The 18887-nt window shown below is 51.5% G+C and overlaps 1 protein-coding gene across 1 annotated transcript in view; it reads right to left on the bottom strand.

Moving 5' to 3' along the window:
* The window catches only part of Crtac1 (cartilage acidic protein 1), a 141712-nt gene that overhangs the window by 17869 nt on the left and 104956 nt on the right, over window positions 1-18887 (bottom strand). Inside the window, 3 exon segments of the mRNA NM_134401.2 lie at window positions 1460-1605; window positions 6410-6544; window positions 15744-15900. Coding sequence (NP_599228.2) covers window positions 1460-1605; window positions 6410-6544; window positions 15744-15900 — 438 coding nt within the window.

Raw genomic sequence — 18887 nt, forward strand, 5'->3', positions numbered from 1 at the left:
AGCTGAGCTGTTCCCTGGGAGCCCCAGCCCTTGAGTCAGGCCCTGCCCTTGCATCAGCCCCTGCCTTCTTCTCTCTCTGTGGCGTGTTTTGGAATCACAGGAAGGAGCTTTCTTGGCCAGGCTACAGAGATGCTTGCTCCTGGAGGCAGGGGAGGGTGACAGTCATCAGCAGCACTGTAATGAGGTTGATTAAGAGCCTAGCTGGCTGGTCAGGGTGGGCTGAGCAGGGTCTTCACAGCCGGGGAACAAGGAGACCTGAGGATCTCTAACTCATTACTGCTCCATCGATCCTGTAAAAATGGAAACTTACACAGCCCCCCTGGGGTTGCCCCTCTGCATGCCTGGGCTTCAAGATAATCTATGTAAAGCTTTTATCAGGGATCCTGGCACGTGGGTGGCACGTGATGGATGGTACATTTGTTATTATTGTTATTGTGCTGCGAGCTCTGTGGAGACATCTCAGAAGGCTAGCATAATTCTCTTACCTAAGCACAGGACATCCGGAGCCAGGTGACCCCAGAGCGGGGGCTGTCCTGTGCCTTGTGAGATGTCTGCAGCAGCCTCTCTGGCTGCTTTTGTCCTTTCCCAGTCAGGACAATCTCAAATGTTCCTAGACTTTGTCAGATACCCTGGGGCAGGGAGAGCAGAATCATTTCTGGGCCAGATAAAGAAGGAACTCACCCAGAATCCCGGGATCAACGCCCTCGAGTTCAAGGCAAGCACCCTCCTCTCCAGAAGGCCTGGAGGCTCAGCAGGGAAGGGAGACAAGACAGCTGTGGGAGGGGCCTCTTCAGTGTCTCTCTCACTTTGGGAATCCTGGACAGTGCTCTTCATTCACAAAGCTGGGAATACCATAACTTCCTACTTCCTGTTGACTGTTACTATTTACCAAGTCCTAAGTATTTCAAGAGTAGTCTGGCCTCTTGATGATATCAGTTTCATCAGGTCCATACCCTGTCATCTGCTGAGAAAGTCCCAACCTCAGTCTTGGCACTGCCACCTATCAGCCCTAGAGGAGAATACCTGTCATTACATTCTGCCCACAGACAGCCAGCTAGGCGGGCAAGGCTGGGTGTGTTTATCCTATCCTTTAGTTGACCTTGGGGACAGCCAGGGAGCTCCCTGACCTCAACTGGTCTCCCGTTTCATCGTTCCTCCCTGAGTCTGAAGCTCATTTGGAAGGTCCGGTCAGAAGCTGCAGGCAGGGTGTCCCTGAAGCCCTGAGGAACTGTGGTTACCAAAGCAGGACTTTTCCTGCAGGATTCCCGTGGGCTACCTTGGAGGACTCCCTTTCTCTCTGGCCACTTGCTCTTTGCCCAGAGCTCAGGCTGGTGGCCTGGATGTTGCCTTCCTTGAGATCTCAGGAGCCCTAAGGACTCTTGGCCTTCTCAGGAGGCACAAAGGCAGGCTCCATCTCTGTGGTCTGCCTAAACACCGTACAGGGCCTGGCTGCTCTTACCCTAAATCGGACCTTCCCGTGAGCACTCATCTGCAGATAGAGGCGGTGTGGGCCATTCCAGTTGCCATAAACGATGTCTACTTTGCCGTCACGGTTGAAGTCTGCCAGGGCCACACCTCGGCCATGCTGATGAGGGTCGTCTACACCTGGGGAGGAGAGGAAGGGGGTTCAGGGTGCTATCTCTTGCATGTTCCATAAACATTCACCTCCAGCAACAAGAAAAGGTGGCCTTCATACAGTTCCCGTTTTCCCGGGAAGATGGGGGGGGGGCAGTTAAATCTTTGATGTTCTCATGGGGGCAGAAGGTAGCATGGCCATCCACTCACATGCTACCTGGACTCATCTCAGGGTAGTATGGTTCAGGAGAAGGAGAGTGTGGGCATTCTTGGGGACCAAAACCTTTCCCAGCACTGTCGCAAGGCCACAGAGAGACATTAAGCTCATCACATCCCTCTTTGATGAACTCTCTCAAGGGTTCACCAGTACCTCGGGTCAAGTTCAAGTCTGTGCCTGGGTATCATGGACTCTGGCTTGCTGCGCCCCTTATTTTTTATGTTTTGCTGTCTTCTTGAATTTCTGGGCTCTGATCACCACAGTCCTTCCATTCTTTAAGTGAATCAAGTTCTTCCTACATTCTGGATCTTCTAGTTGGTGTCTCCTCTCTCCTCCCCTGATACTTCCTGGGCTCTAGAAACTTAACTCCTTAAAGAAGCCTTTCATGACCTATGCATACACAGCAGCCCACAAAATAAACCAGGTTTCAGAAAACAAATGTGACGAGAGAGAGAGAGAGAGAGAGAGAGAGAGAGAGAGAGAGAGAGAGGGAGAGGGAGAGGGAGAGGGAGAGGGAGAGGGAGAGAGAGAGAGAGAGAGAGAGAGAGAGAGAGAGAGAGAGAGAGAGAGAGCCAGCCCACAGGTAGGATTTCTCTGTGTAGCCCTGGCTATCCTGGAACTCACTCTGTAGACCAGGCTGAAGTCTCAGAGATCCACCTGCCTCTGCCTCTGCCTCTGCCTCCCAAGTGCTGAGATTAAAGGCATGTGCCACCATGGGCCAGCAACATGTTTTCTTTCTTTCTTTTTTCTTTTCTTTTCTTTTTTTTCGGAGCTGGGGACCGAACCCAGGGCCTTGCGCTTGCTAGGCAAGCGCTCTACCACTGAGCTAAATCCCCAACCCCATGTTTTATGTTTTCTTGAATATGTAGACTCCAGGTTTAAATTCACATGTGTACATGCATGCACGCACACACACGTACACACACACACACAACTTGACATGAAAGTTGAAAGAGGGCTATGAAGGAAGAGGCCTAAAGGTGCTGGGAGAAGAAAGGGACTAAGGAAAGGCAATCGAATATCTGTGCCGTGAAAGCAAAGGGAGGAACTATTCGAAAAGGGAAGTGAGGGAACAGCAGGACAGGTGACAGGAGGCCGGGAGGAGGTGACCAAGACCGAAGCATGATACATGTATGAAGCTGTCACAACAAAACGCATTATTTTCTATGGTAACTAAATGAATTGATAAAAAGAAAGAAATGCAGCCCCCGAAGGAGCCCCTCCCACCCGCTCCCCCTTATCATTCTAATTTTTCCCTTCCTGGTGCTGGTCACAGACTGTGCTCTTCAGGGGTCTCTCTGCTTGGGATCCTGACTCTCCATCTGCCCCACTCTCTCGAGGTCCGCCCCGTCCCCGTGGCTCCTGTGTGCTGCAGGTCTACCTCTGTGCCTATGGCTGCACGGCAGCGTTCAGTAAGTACTTGCTGACTGAATGAATGAAGAAACATAAATAATTCGACAGCAGGCAAACTGGGGATGCTGGTGACAGCAGAGGAAATACAGCAATCATGACAGAGAAGCCACAGCAGGCCTGTGAGAACAGGAAGTGCCCTGCCCCCAATTTCACCGTCCACTGAGGAACCCGCCTATCTTGGGGAAGAGTGCAGTGGGCACAGCCCTGAGATCTCCTCCGACTTGGATCCCCCTTCTTGGATGTAGAGGCAGATCTCTGCTCCTGGCCTAGGCTCAGGGCTAAGCAAAGATCACGCTTCCAAAGGACAAAGAGCTGCAGGTTGTCCCTTAGGTATAGGCTGCAGGCTGCCCTTGGGTACTGAGTAGTAGGCCAATGGAACAGAGGTTGAGAAACAGACATGCTGAGGATGAAGGTCTGGAGAAGGCCGGGGTGGGGGCTCTGAGAACCTTGGAGGTGTTTGCATGGAGAAGGGAGCCCTGGAGCTGAGCTCTGATGGGAGACTCAGTTCAGGAGGACAGCACTGCAGGGACTGGGAGGAGCCTCTGATCCCCAGGGCTGGCATTCCATTAATTCTCTGCAAACTCTCTTGCCTAAGCGTCGGGTCGGTGGCCTTCTGAGCTGGCCCATTTCTCTCCTATCCGTGAGGCACCTTGACAAGGAGCTGGTTCCTCTTCACGGGACTAAGCAGTGCCAGGCTGCATTTCACAGCGGCATCTGTTTGGGTGATGAATGCCCCCTTGACATGTCTTGTTAAACCCCTGCAATCGCTCTGACTTTCAATTACGGGCCTCGCACCTTTCGTCTCCTCCCGCCTGATACCTTTTCCCACTCCAACTTGTTCACTCACCTCTGCTTCCGTCTCCTTCACACCTTATCAAACCCTCCCAGTCTTCTGTGCCACCTCCTCCTCTTCAGCCTGCGATTTCTCAGCAGCAAGGCATATACTGCTGGAGCGTAGCCCGGGTAGGGGTGGGCATAGAGGGCAGGCTACATGACCACACCCCTAATCTGTGGGGTGGGTCGGGGGGCACCAGAGTACCGGGCCAAGGGTGACAGGTAGCCAGCTCAGGTAGGCAGTGTCTCAGCTGGGGTGGAAGGGGAGGGGGAGACACTCTACTTAGGAGAGGAGGGATTGGGTTTGCACTTGGAGCTTAGATGTTGCTGTCTGGAGAGCTGGTGGCTTCAGATCCTCAGTCAGCACCTGCTCAGGCTCCGAGAAGGAGGTGCACTGAAGCCTTCATTCATTCTCAGGATTGGAGGAAATGAGGGACGAGGAAGGGGCTGAAGGGCACACACCTCAACCACGACCTTTGATAAAGTGTTCATTCTGCCATCACCCGGGTACCAACAGTGGACAGTACAAGACCCCAGTCCTTGTCGAGCACACAGGCTGGTCATGTAGGCAATGTAGAGGCCCGAATGAGAGGAACATGCCAGGGGCAGAGGAAACACAGAGGAGAAAGAAGGAATGTCTGCCAGGGGGCACAGAGGAGGTCAGACAATGCTTCTCAGAGGTGACACTGAACGGAATGTTGACTGGCATGTGGAAGTTCTACAGAGAAGAGGGAGGGCATTCCAGCAAACAGAACGGCACACGCAAAGGTCCTGAGGCTGATGGGAGATAATCACCAAGGCAGGGATGGGAGTAGAGCTGGAAGCCATGATGGTTTGGGTTGCATTTTATCCTGCTTCTTAGTATGGCTGTTCATGTAGATGTATGTTTCTAGAGTGTTCGTTCCTTTCTTAAATGAGGGGAGGTCTCAGCCTTCCTCAGGTCAGTGTTCCCAGATCCTAACACTAGCCAGACACTTAGCAAAGCTTCACCACGTGATTGTTGAATTAGCTAGGCGTCATGGTGCACACCTCTAATCCAAGCGCTCGGGAGGCAGAGGCAAGCAGATCTCTGTGAGTTCAAGGCCAGCCTGGTCTACAGAGCAAGTTTCAGGACAGCCAGGGCTTCACAGAGAAACCCTGTATCAAAAAGTCAAAACCAAACCAACCAACCAACCAACCAACCAACCAACCAACCAACCAACCAACCGAACAAGAACCAAACTAATTTAACAATGATGGGCTACTTTGAGGCTCACACCATGAAAAGCAGCCCATGATGGACTCTGCCTGGATGACCAGAAAATCAGAAGCTGGACAGCCCCAAGACCTGGGATAGGGAAATAATCAAGGACCTGATTCCTAGTGATTGATATCCTACTATACTCATAGATTGGTGCCCAGTTCAGTCATCATCAGGGAATCTTATTCTAGTAGCTGATGGGAGCAGATGCAGAGGCCTACAGCCAAACACTGAGGGTGGGGGTAGGGAATGAGCACCTAAATTGGAGATCTTCATCAGATCCGTTCTCTAGGTGCTTAGGAAACCCTTGGAAGAGGGGGAAGGAAGGATTGTGGGAGCCAGAGGGGTCAAGAACACCAGGAGAACATAGCCTACAGAATAAGCAGGGCTCAGAGAGCCTGAGGTGACAACCACGAATCCAGCATTGGCTGCACTATGTCCTTTGCAAATACCTTATGGTTGGCTTGGTGGTTTTGTGAGATTCCTAAGAGTGGGGGTGGAGGTGTCTCTGACCCCTTTGCCTGCCTTTGGGACCCGTTTCCTCCCACTGGGCAGCCTGAATGTGAGCGTTGGCGGCCAGTCTTACTGTAACTTGTTATGCCGTGTTAGGTTGATATCCCTGGGTCTTTTCTGAAGGGAAACAGAGGAAGTGGATCTGGGAGAGAAGGTAAGTGGTGGTGGGAACTGGAAGGAGTGGAGGGAAGGGAACCGCTGGTGGGATGTATCGTATGAGAGAAACATTAAAAAAAAAAAGGAATGGTTATTGGATTAAACTGAATGTTTATGATAATCAAGGGAGATTTATCAGAGGGTAAAGGCCTGCTGCCTGTGGAACTGAGTTCGGGCCCCGAGAACCACGAAGTAGAGGGAGAGGGCTAGCTTTTGCAAGTTGTCCTCAGATCTCCACTTGAGTGCCTTAGCATGCACATCTCCACACACATACACACACATCTACACACAGTAAGTTCAATGCAAAAGAAAGATAAAGGGGGAGAGGCCAGGCTGAGGAAGGAGAGCTTTGGGGAGATTTGTGCTAGTAAACAAAAGCAGACCCAGAGGACAGCAGAGAAACCCATAGTCTCCTGGGCCCAGGGACCTCAGGAGCAGAGGGAAGGGTCGCATCTACTCACCGGCACTAGCTGCAGCATCCACGAAGGTACCATTGCCTTGGTTGTGGAAGAGGAAGTTGGGCCCATTCTCATTGTCACAGAAGATATCTGAGGCACTGTTGCTGAGGATGGGGCCCACGCTGACACCCCGGCCCGCTAGAAAAGGTGAATCCACAGTGAGTGCCTGGTGCCCAGGCCAGCCCCACCTAGAGACTGGGCCGCCCAGGCACCAGATAAATTACTTTAAGGAAACAATTCAGAGAAACCTCAGGGATCTGAACTTTGGGATGCTTCCAACCGGGCTAGACCTCAGCTGCCAGTCTCTATAACTCTGATCACACTGAGGCCAGAGGGATGGGACCACTTTGTGACAAAGGCTTCATTCCATGCTCCAGGAACACAGGATGAGGTCATCATGCACACCAGATGAATCACAACATCCCTAAAACCAGCTCTATCTATCCCTGGAGGCAGGGGCAGCTCCCAGGACCCTCAACAGTGCCTCACTTCCCCGTCAAGTCCCAGACACATCTGTCAGAACCTAGGCGTGTGTGTTTGGTTAAGAATCTGAGGAAGTCAGTTCTACCTGCAGGCTCTGACAGGCTGTGGGGTCCAGCTGTAGGCCCAGCGATTATCTGGCTTTGGCTGATGTACTAAGCAGTTTTGTCCATTGATAGTGAGCTGGCAGAAAGGATTATGGTGTATCCATATGGTGGCTCATTCTGCAGCTATAAAAGGACTATGTAGATCCATTTGTATTGACTTGGAGGGACGCCCATGATGGTTAGAGAAGAAAAGAGAAGAAAAGGAAAGAAAGAAAAGAAAAGAAAAGAGCAAATTGGCAAGTAACTGTTCTATGTGATCTTGCATTTATTTTAAAAAAAAAAGAGTGGGAAAACTCTTAGTATTCCAGAATATATATATGTGTGTAAGCTGTTTTGAAACTGGGGAAAGTGAAGAGTAAGGTTAGACTGACTAGCTGGATCAGGAAGAACTGGGGAAACGGAGAGAGATGGTAATGGGCCTTTTCTTGACTGTTTCCTGCTGTTTGGCTTGTAGCAACAAGTCTTGCCTTTGTAACTTGAGAGGGGAAAATCCAATAGAGTATTCACATTAAAAAAAAAAAAACAACCCCCACACACAAATCAAGTCAGCTCTACGTTAGGCTTTGAGGACTAACATCAGTTTTGAGCTCCTGATATGCAGAAGTCTAACCTTCGTGCACCCTAAACAAAGCGTCTGCAAGCAGTGATCTCCCTGGAAAAACCACCCCCATGTAGGAAGCCTCAGCAGCTATGGTCCCTGGATGCTGGGCAACCGTTGAAAGGACCCACAAGGAGCTGGCATGGATTCTTATAAGCTGCTGGAGTATAGACATTTTGTTCCCCATTGAGCGTCAGTTTCTTCTGTTAAATGGGGGCTTTTCTGACTTGCCCTTTCTGTTCCGGTCCTTATAAAAATCAAATCAGTCCTTATAAAAATCAATTGAGAGACAATGATGGCTTACAAGCGTCCAACCAGAGCGAGCAGAAAACGAATTCCCCCCTTAATCACAGTTGGAGGGAATATAAATTAGTACAGCCACAAAGCAGTATGGCGTACCCTCAGAAAAATAAAAATAGAACTACCATATAACATAGCAATTTGGCTGCTGGGCATGCATGCTCCAAAGAAAATGAAGGCAGCAGGTTCTAGAGTTCTGCACTCCTGTGTCCACTACAGCAAAATCCGTGGGTGCTAATATGAAACCACCCTCCATGTTCATCAGAAGACCGAAAAAAGAAAATGTGGTACTTTTCCGCAATGAGATGTTATCCAGCCTGGAGGATAACGTACCAAGGGGAGATGAGACATATACAGGAATCCCTAAGGTGCAGAGTCCGGAGAGCAAGCTACAGAGCAGGACACAGAGTGGAGTTACCAGGGTCTGGTGATGGGGGGAAGATGGGAAGGGAACGGTTAAACAGAGGGGCTAAGTCAGAGAGACTCTTAAATGGTTTGGCGACTGCAGTTAATAATCACGTGCTGTTCTTGCTGTCTATGATAGTGGGTCGTGAGTGACCTCCCTGCAAGTGGAGAGTCACGCATGCTAGTTCCAGCCAGCTACTCCGAAAGGCACACGCATTTCAGAACGTCACGTCGTGTGTGATAAATATGGAGTTTTCGGAAGTCAATTTTTAAAAACCGAGGTGAGATACATGGAGGTTCTCTGACGCCTTCAGCCTTGGCCTGTGGGCCCACTGCTGGGGCTTCTCAGAAACACAAAGACTCAGACCCTGCTGAATCCTGCATTCTGGCAAGACCACCGTGTGCTTTGCATGCCCCCTGAAGGATGAGGCATACTGCTCTAAGGAACGAGCTCTTAATGTCAGGAGGAAACTAAGTAAATGAGAACCCAGCAGAGTCATGTGATAACGGCCAGGCCCATGGCCGCCAACCTCTGGATCAAGTGGAGTGACTGGGCTCATCTGAGAGAAGGGTTCTTGGGTACCTACGGTCCTTCACCCCGAGAGATGCTCCCCGACAAATTATAAGGCTTTTTTCTCAATGTGAAGGTAGCTGGGGCAAGGGCCCCATAATGACTTCACTGCTTACATTATTACTCTTGCTGGACTTCTTGCTAATGCCTTGTAGGCATTTCCTTCCCAGGTACACAGTGTGTCTCAGAAGAGAGTCCAGTCTCACACAAATGAGCAACAGACTCCCCATTACCTCTGAGGATCCTCCTCCCAGGAGGCCTCCCATAACATGAAGGCCATGGAGCAGGGTGATGGCCGGTGGAAAGAATGCTGGCATGTAACCTGGACATCGTCTCTGACTGTTAAAAAAGAGGAGCTAGGGGCAGCTGTCCCTGCCCTGGTTACTGCCAGACTCCAGCCCGGGATAAGGCTTCCAGAGATTCCAGGTGGGACTCAGGACCTGCCACCATGCAACTCAGTCATCCCCTCTCTGTGGCATCCTCCAGTCTCCTCTGCCTCTGGCGCCCAAGCTGTGACACATTCCCTTCATTTTCTACAAAGCAGGTTATTTCCCTTTTGGACAAATTTCTAAATCTTTCTAATTAACTAATTGGGTTGGGTTGAAGCCTTGCACCATTTGTAACCTGTAATTACTAGAAAATTGCCATGGTAACCACACTACTAATTAGCAGCAATTTATTGCCATAGCAACCGGACCATAACAGAGATGTTACCCACAACTCCTTCTTGGCAAGTTGGCCCCACAGTTGGGGAGCAGGTGAGTCCGCAGTCAGGGAGCCAGCCTTTTGGGGCTCATTTCCAGAAGCTTTAGGATATGGTCCAAACTGGGGTCTAAGGCAAGGCGGCCAGGTGCTGTGCACCTTGCTGACGCCACAAGATTAACTCTCGAAATCAACAGAAACATCCCGTCATGACTGCTTCCTTCCTCTCCTCCTCTTTGCCGGTCAGATGGGAGTAACAGTATCTCTTCTCCCAGGGCCCGTCTCGGCTTTTCTTCCTGCTTTGTGATATCCACCCTCCCCTGCTCTCCCTAGGCTCAGGGCTACCCAGACAGTGGCTGTTAGGGATATCTTTGTTTAGTCTTGGAGAACGACATCCTAATGAGGTTGACTCCACCCTTTTCAACGAACTCCTTACTGTCTGGAGCCAGCACCTTCCCTCACAGACACACAGCTGGGCCTGCAGGGCTGTACTGGTGGAAGGCCAGACCTCAGGACTGGCGATCCAAGTTTGAGGCGTGTGACCTTGGGCACATCACTTAACCTTTCTAGGCTTCTGTTTTCTCACCTATGAAGTAAGCTGGTAATAATAATAGCTCCTTCCCAGGGGTGTCATAAATATTAAGTGGAATGAATTTTGGAAGGTACCTTGGAAAATGTCAGGTGCCACACAGTCATTAGCCGGGACTATTTACCACCTGCCGAGTGAATAATATCACTTTATTTTTGCCCAGCTCTTCAAGCTTCAAAGGCCCCTTTGTTATGCTGTGGGCTTTGAATGTTTATCTCTGTCCCCATCCTTCCCAAGGACACGTGTCCACTCTGACAAGTCTGTCTGAGAAGTTAGGGGTTCCAGGGGGGAATGACCCTCTTTGGTCCCCACTTCCTCTGGTCACATGTCAGGCTTCCTTGCTTGTCCATTGTTTCCCCAATCCCTATGGGGAAGCCGTGGCTATTCTCAGTACCTGCATCTCTAGACCTCCGATCCCTGATGCTCTGACAGTGGTCTCAAGTGTGATTCTGGTGCAAGGAGTCTACCTCCCAGCTCTCAGGAATTAGATGGGGAGGGAAGGGAGAGGCTATGGGTGGAGCCCACACTCTGAACTGCTCCACCTGACCCGAGAATGAAGCGGCCCACTGAGATCAGGTTCCTAGGAAGGGCCTCTGAGTTTTGTGCAGGGCCATTGCCTCTCTCTGGTTTTGGGACCTTGGGAAGGTGTCCTCTGGGTATCAGTCCTCTGCACTGCAAAATGCAGGGGGTGGGGTGTCGAGAAGGCCCTTAAGATTTTACTTTTCAACACGTTGAAACAGTTGGAACGTGTTGGAGGCAGTTTCCTGCCCCACATCTTGTCGGTCCTCATCAAACGGTTATGGGACCCGTGACACTCTCCTGTGGGAATCTTGTAGAAAACACGGTTCTTGTAGACACCAAGGCCCATAGGCTGCCAAGAGCATCCAAGATATTATAAAGGAGTTTGTCTAAGATGCTGGAAAATGCATGAGGCAGAGGGATGGGAGGTGTGAGTTGGAGAAGGGGCAACAGGTAGGGCAGTATCGGGGTCTCCCTCTCTAAGTTTGTTTCCTGAAGAATTCTAAATTAAGGTGCTGATGCTGTGTTGGTGCTGGGTGAGCCTGCTGATGCCAGGCAAGGCTGGATTGTGAGGCTGTGTGGGTGCCAGAGCTGTTAGACAAGGACACCCACACTCAGGACTCTCTTTTCCTAGAAGGTTTCCAACCTGTCACCGGAGGCAGGAGGAAGAAGGGCCCTTCGTCCCGTGTCCACCCTGCAGCAAGGAGTCAAGCAGAAGCTATGTGAGGTCAGAACAGGCAAATGACTGGAAGAAAGAGCCTGGCGGCTCTGTTCTGTGTGCTGGGCACAGGTGAACTCATCTCACATTAAGTGTCCTGACACCTGGAGGTGTGTCTCGTCACCACCTCGACTTCTTAGCCGAGAAATACGTTTATCACATGCAGCATGTTTTTGGAGAATGCATATGCTATGAAATGGCTAAAATGAGCTAATTAACATATGCATGATCTCACATATTTATTATTTAAATTTTGCGAACACATAGAATCTATCTTCTTGGCTTGGTGCAAGAACACAAAAGACTGTTATTAACTGTGGTCACTGTAGTGTTCAGTGGAACTCCTGAACACACTTGTCCAGTGTAACGAAAGCATTGTTTATTTTGGCAAATGCATCTTCAATGCCCCCCCCCCCCCCAGTTCCCTTTATTTTCCAGGCAAAGAAACCCGAGGCCTTCAGAGGAGCAGTCACGGTTGTGAGGTGTTAGGGTACCAGCTCAAACCTGCACGCTGTCCCCTCAGCTTGCTCCTCTTAACACCTTAGCTCAGGTCCCCTCTCAACAGGGAGGAGACCGTACTGCCACCTTGGGGTAAAGCCACTAGCTTCATCTCTTTACAGTCTCTTGAGACTGCTGGGGAAAATTCGTGTAAAAAAGCAAAGTGTTAGCCTATCAAACATCTACTCGCTTCAGAACCACGACAGACCACTGTGACAATCACCAAATGCACCTGACACCCCTGGGAAATGGTTCTTGCGAATCCTGAACTTTGGGAACCCCTCTGGGGACCCTCCCAGGGTTTCTGAACCTGGCGGAGGTACCCGTCATCCGGCCTCTCTGGTTCTAGCTCCTAGAGTGGGCTGAGCTACTGCTAGATGGCGACACCCACCTGGGAGCCTGGGAGGCTCCTCAGCCCCCACCCGGCAGACACCAGCCATGCTACTGATGGCTGTGCCAGAAGGGCTCAGCTGGGCTTTGGGCCTCTCCGTCTCTTCCAATAATGACTTCCTATAAATCAGATCTGCCCTCCACTTTGTTCCACACTGCTCCCAGCCAACAGCAGAACTCTCCACCCAACATCATAAATCCACCTCCATTTTCTTTCCAAATTCCCTTAAAGTCTTCTTTAATCACCACCTTGCAGCCTGGGCAGATGCTCCCTCAAAGGGTGAGGGCTCAGTGCAGAGAGGTCCCGGGGAAAGGGTCGAGCCTGGGGGAGGCCATGGGAAGAGGGAAGGATGACAGAAAGCTGGACTCCATTTAGGGAAGGAAGAAAGATGCCTCCATGGTGTCCTAGGGGGGAGACAGAGACTCCATGACAGGTGGGCTGGCCCTCTCAGCTCCATCCTTGATGTCCCAGGAGATGCCCAGCAGGGGACCCTGGTGCCACTCTGTCAGAGCCACAGGGCCAGGCCATGGACTAGGTATCCCCCGTGATATTCTCTGAAACACTGAAGGTAGAATCTGTGCCGGGAGAGGTCACTGTCTTCTAGGGCTGTCCACACGAGCTGGCACGGTCCAGGCAGGGTCTGCAAATGGCAGCCTGCTTCCTTTAGCTTCTCTGTTAGTTGGCTGGGTCAAGGTGCCTGGAGATATGCCACAGGACTACTGCTCTCTTTCTCTCCTATGCCAAACCCTCTGAAGGATGGAACTCACTTCTCACGGTTCCCACACATCTCAGCTCCCAGCATTGCCTGGCTCCCAGAGGTCTCTGGTAGTTGAAGAGGCCTTGGAGTGTTCAGGGAGACACAGCAAGGGACAGCAGGCTCTAGTGCCCAGGTGGGACTAGCAGCTCAGGTTCTGATGCCCTCCAGGGGCCCAGTCCCCTGAGAGCAGGCATTTCAGCCACTAGATGGCACTGTGACCCAGCACAGTGGCAATGGATGCCAGAATCAATAGTGTCTGGAGAGATATCCCCTCCCCCGTTCTGCACATCTAACAACTTGTGCATGGTTTGCGTGCCATTGCCTCCCCCCCAGCCCCTGCCACCGAAGCCTGCTGTCCTGAGCACCCCAGGCCAGACAGCTGCTTTGGCCTGACAACCTGGGTACACAGTTCAGGGCTGTCTGCCAATGCATACCCAGAGGGTGAGAGGCCTTCCCTTTACCAGCTGGGAGTAGCAGGCTCCAGTTGGAGGTCATCAGAAAGGTCAGCTGGTTATGGCTGGTTTAAGCATCAGGAGATAAGCCCCCAAGTGCTGGCTTTCTACAAGTCTCCCAGGTGACCTTGTGCGAGTCCTTTCTGCTCTTTGGACCTATTTTGGACCCTCTTGGTAAATGGGAAGTCCTCCCACACAGTCCTCATGGCTGCCCGGGAAAAACAGAGCCGTGCAGCTTAGCTTCAGAAGCCTCAGTTCCCTGAAGCGCATCTGGCCACTGCTTGCTTCCCTTCAGTCTGCTTAGGCCTTGCTCATCCCTCCTGGCTTCCCAGACCCCTTGCACTGTCCTGGCGACGAACACTGGCCACCTGCCCAGAGTCTCAGCCATCGGGCTGGGCACAGCATAGTGGCCCTTACATTTGGGGTTCATTCCTAGGGCTCAAGGGAGCACTTGGGGGCCATTTTCCAGCCAGATGTCCATGTGTCATTAACCGAGTGACAAGTGGGGGTTGCGGGATAATGTTGGGGGGCTGGGGAAGGCGGGCAGACAGAACAGTAACTTGGTGGGCCAAATTGGTTCTTGCCAGCCAAATAGCTTCTGGAAGTCTGCAGAACTGCTCTTACGTGTCCTCTGGGCATGCCAGCTGCCCCGGCCTCCTCCATCCCTCCACAGAAGCTGCTGCCCCGGCCTTGGGTTGCCCTATCCTTCCGGCACGGCCGGCACAGTTGGCCGGGGCTCCCATCGCATCTCTGCTCCTCAGCTGTCTTTGCTTGTGCCTCCCCCTCTCCCTCCTGGGTTCTGTGCCAGCCCAGCCAGCGTGAACAATGCCCCTTCATGCTCCAGCCTCCTGAATTCTTCCATTCCGCGTGTAATGCACTCTCCCTGTCCTTGCCTCCCTTCCATCTCTCATTTTCAAGTGTTTCATCCCCCAGCCCACACCCCTCCCTCTCCTGCAAGATCAAGGCACTTAATTGCCAAGCCAGCCCAGTACACAGAACTGGGAGCTTACTCAGAAAAATTGACTGTACCAATCTGGGCTGAAGCACCTCATGTTTATTCCTCTTCCCAGGGAAACATGGTTTATTACTGACACTCAGCCTCTCCGCAGCACGTTTATGCCCAGGGCTCTCAGGCACGTTGATGGGGCTTGAGCCATGCAAACCATTTTATTGTCTAGTCATTCGTCCCCACAAACTTTGTCAGATAGGACAGCATCAATCTCTGTCTTTCATGGAGGTGGCAAGTTGGCTCGGTAAGGGCACCATCAACTCCTAGCAGGCCAGGACAACCTTTCCTGCATGGAACTCAGAGATTTGCTACCAGTCAAGTGTCTGGAGGAAGGGAGATGGCCACATGTCCCCCCACTCCCACCCCTCCCCCACCACTTTCCAATTCCAAACCTTGAGTGCAGGCTGGCGAACGCTTTTGGTAGTGTCCGTGGTATAACTTGGAGCAGATGCATGGGGAAGGCTAGCTAACAGGAGAATTTCTACATCCCCAACTGCAAGGCGGGTGTGAACAAGACCAAGTTGTTATGCACAGGCCTGGCTTCCTGATTTTTGGCACTCAGAACAGGAACTGGATGGCTGTGCCATCAACAGCCTATTGGCAGATTATCAGAGTTTAGTCAGCAGCCCTGCTGGAATTAGAAAAACAGCCTTCCCTAGAAAGAGCTCCTGTCAGAGGCTCTGACAATAGGTCCCTCATCCAGAAAGTTGAGGGGGGAGCGCACCTTCCATAAAAAAGTGCGGGAGAGGGTTTGGAACAAGAACACAATTCTTTGAGCTCAGTTATCCGAGACGGGACCCAGCCGGAGCTTAGGGACTTAGCGCTCAATTCCTGGCCGCTTATGTGTAAGTAAATAATTTCATCTGCTGTTGGGCAATAAAGAAAGCTTTAAATCTCAGCTCCTGTGATCTGTCAGATTTCTCAAACGCAATCTGCTCACTCACCATCACTGGGGTTACAGCAGGGGAGGGGGCAAGAGGTTCCTGGGACAGGATGACATGGCGTTCTTTTCCTTTCACTTTATGCCTGTCCCCACACCCACCAAGCTCATGCTTGCCAGGGATCTCACCTCCCCTTGGAGGGGCAGCATACATGGTGGGAAGGGAAGATGTCTTCCTCCCTGCTCAGGGATTATTAACATTCTCTGTCCTCCTGGTTGCTGATGGATTAGACACAGCTCTGTGGGACCCTGAATCCCAGCCCCAGCCCTTCTACTAGCAGCCTCCATAAACTCGGCATACCTGTGTACTTGCTGACCCCAGCCTCAGCAGCCACGTCCCTGAGTGCTAGGATCCCCCGGGACAGGTCACTGGCCTCAGGGTCCATTTCGATGAGGGCATCAGGCCCCACATCACCATAGGCATAGTTCGCTATGTAGATAGAATATCGTCCGGAGCCCTGAGGAAGAAGGGGAGGAGGAGGGTGAGAAGCCCCATGTTAGTCCTGGCTTCCCCAGAAGTTGTCCCCACCCCAGGGATCACAGCTTTATCAGTGGGCTGAAGTCTGTGCAGCTACAACCCCGAGAGGTGTTCATCACAAAGGCTGCATGCGAATGACGCCCCCCTCCCAAGCCAGACAACAAAGCAGCCCTGCTTGTTCCACCCTGTTCCAGAAGAACACATCTCTCCCTCTCCCCCACAACCACCTTTTTATAGACAATTTTCTAATGTGCCTCCCTCCAGCTGAGCTCGCTCCAGCTGCCAGCCAGGGTAGCTGCTCAATAAATATTTGCTGATTGATTGATCTACCAGTTCCTATTATTCTCCGTCTCTCTCGCTCCCATTCAAGCCCACTCCAGCCAAGATGACAAGCAAATTCCTGAGCCTGCTCCCTCTCCTCCTCTCAGGAAAGGTACACACTCTCAGGGTCTTCTGTCCGCCTTCCACTCCCATCCCATATTACCAAGAGGAGATATTTCACTGTTTTGGCCTTTATAATACTGTCTCTCTCTCTCTCTCTTTTTCCTTTGAATCTCAGAGAAGCCCTGGGCGCTGGCTTTTCCTTCAGTAGCCATTCTTGGAAGTCCAAACCCGACAGATAAGATTCCTTTATGCCCGTTATTATGATGGTGTTATTTCTCCAGTGGATGCTTCCTTCTTCCCAGGAGATACACACAGTTTCTAAATCTGTTTCCAGCTCTTCCTATTATCTCCTCATCACGTCTGTCCAGAAGGCATTTCTCCAGCTCTCACCGACTACACGGTGTTCCTCGATAAATTTTGAACCCACAGATCCTGTCCTCAGATGGCTTAGAGTCTAGAGTGGAAGGACAGACGGAGTGGAAAGAGAATGAGCTGAGCTTGAGGTAACAAGGGGATGCTGTCATCCTCACTGACTTCTGTCTGCCTTGTTCTCTTATCCTGCGGCATCTCAGTCAGGACGGCCAGGGTCCTCACTCCATACCTTCTTAGGATCATTTTCTCTGGGGCCGGGGGAGTTGATCCAGAGACACTCGAGTGTGGGTGACAGGGAAAGACACTTTGAGTTTCTGGGGGACACAGAGGTGTCAAAACCACCCAAGTGCATGGTGGATGCAAGATGCAGGGTTTCTGGCTGGCAGCCTGGAGGCAGGCACCTCGCTATCCCAACTTTAGGGAAGGTTTTCTAAGAGGAGTCCGAGCCAGCGAAGTGGAGGGGAAGAACCTTCTGGGCAGAGACAGGGAAATGGTGGGTTCTCGGAAAGCATGGCTGGTTTGGTGTCACCAGAAGGTAAGACACGAGGCAGGAAGTGTTAGGGGATGGAGTTGGAGACTGGGAGGCTGTTGCTGAAGACCTCGCTGCCTCTTCTCTTTGGGATAATGAATCTCAACCCGGGTATCAGGGACTTTATAACTCCCACTGCTCAACGTGGCCCCTGGAGAGGCACCCTGATGCCATCTGGGAGCCAGTATTAGAACTAAAGATCCCCAGGGCCCACCTCAGACCTGCTTGCAAGAATCTATATTTTAATAAGACCCCATAGGACACTTAGGCACACTGAAATTTGGGATGCTTTATGACCCATCGGTTTCTCAATAGAGGAAAACTTTGGAAGGTTCTCATTCTTACCCACCCCAGGTGCTGGATGTGTGTGTGTGTGTGTGTGTGTGTGTGTGTGTGTGTGTGATTAGATGAAGAAGAAAAAAGAGGGCCAAAGGGGAAGGTGCCCCAGGCTGAGCCATCCCTTACTCCACCCCTGCTTAGCAAGCTCATCAGCAAATGGACAATTAAATCCACATGGGCTGAAGTGCACTCTGCCACAAATCGGGAGATTTATATAATTCAGTTATACCCAGATCCTTACTTTAATCCATCAGGGTGACGAAGCAGATAAACACAGACTTATTATAGCCATAGGAGATTGCAGAAACTCACATGTGAACTTGACCACAGTAATTCTAAGGCGGTGAGGCAGTTTCAGGAGGTGTTTCTGGAGCTCCGGGTCTAGAGGAAGGTGCAGAGGTGTTTCCAGATGCGGAGTCTAGAGCTAGCAGAATCACCTGGAGGACTTGTTAAGCACAGACTCTGGGCCCAGTTCCTACAGCTTCTGTTTCAAAGGATCCGGAATGGGCCTGTGGTGTGTGCATCTCTAACGGACTCTCGGGTGCTGCTGAGGCTACAGCTCAGGGGGCACAGTTATTGCCTAGCATGAAGGAGGCCCTCGGTTCAAAGCCCAGTACAACCAAGAAATGGAAGAGGGAAACAGATTCCCAGAGCATGCTGCTGCTGCTGCTGACTAGTGACTCTAGTCCCTGAAAAGCACCGGTCAGAGGCTACTAGCCTAGTCCTGGTCTAGCCTCAGGCCCCGAATCACTCTTTTTTTTTTTTTTTTTTTTTTTTTTTGGTTCTTTTTTTCGGAGCTGGGGACCGAACCCAGGGCCTTGCGCTTCCTAGGTAAGCGCTCTACCACTGAGCTAAATCCCCCAGCCCCCCGAATCACTCTTTAGCTCTGGGCACATTCATCAAGGTCTGCAGGCTGCCTCCTGCCCGTCCTGAATGGGGACCACCCTGCTTCCTGGCAGGCCCCTGCTTCCTAGCAGGGTCTGAGACGCTAGAATGAGACAACGTATGCGAAAGGCCTCTGGGAAGATAAAAATGCTATATAAACACGAGGCATAATCGTTATTGACCAGGGAACGCTTCTTGTAAGGGATCAGCTTTGAGCTCGATCTCGGAAGGTGAGTGAGTGATGGGTCAGCTGGAGCTGAGGGCAGGAGCTGCTCTCCATTTGAAGCAGGGCATAAGGGACGTGTGGCTGGGCAGGGACACGCTCACCTCAGCACATCATAACCCTTGCTGGTCCCCAGGAGTCGAACTGTGACCAGTTTTATCCCTGATTTTATTCCTGATTCAGCTGGTCCGGGGGATACAGCAGGCAGGGCCTGTTCATGGTGTCTCACTCTACA

The sequence above is a fragment of the Rattus norvegicus genome, chromosome 1 (genome assembly GCF_021556685.1).
Source record: "Rattus norvegicus strain SHRSP/BbbUtx chromosome 1, alternate assembly SHRSP_T2T, whole genome shotgun sequence".
In the NCBI taxonomy this organism is placed as follows: domain Eukaryota; kingdom Metazoa; phylum Chordata; class Mammalia; order Rodentia; family Muridae; genus Rattus; species Rattus norvegicus.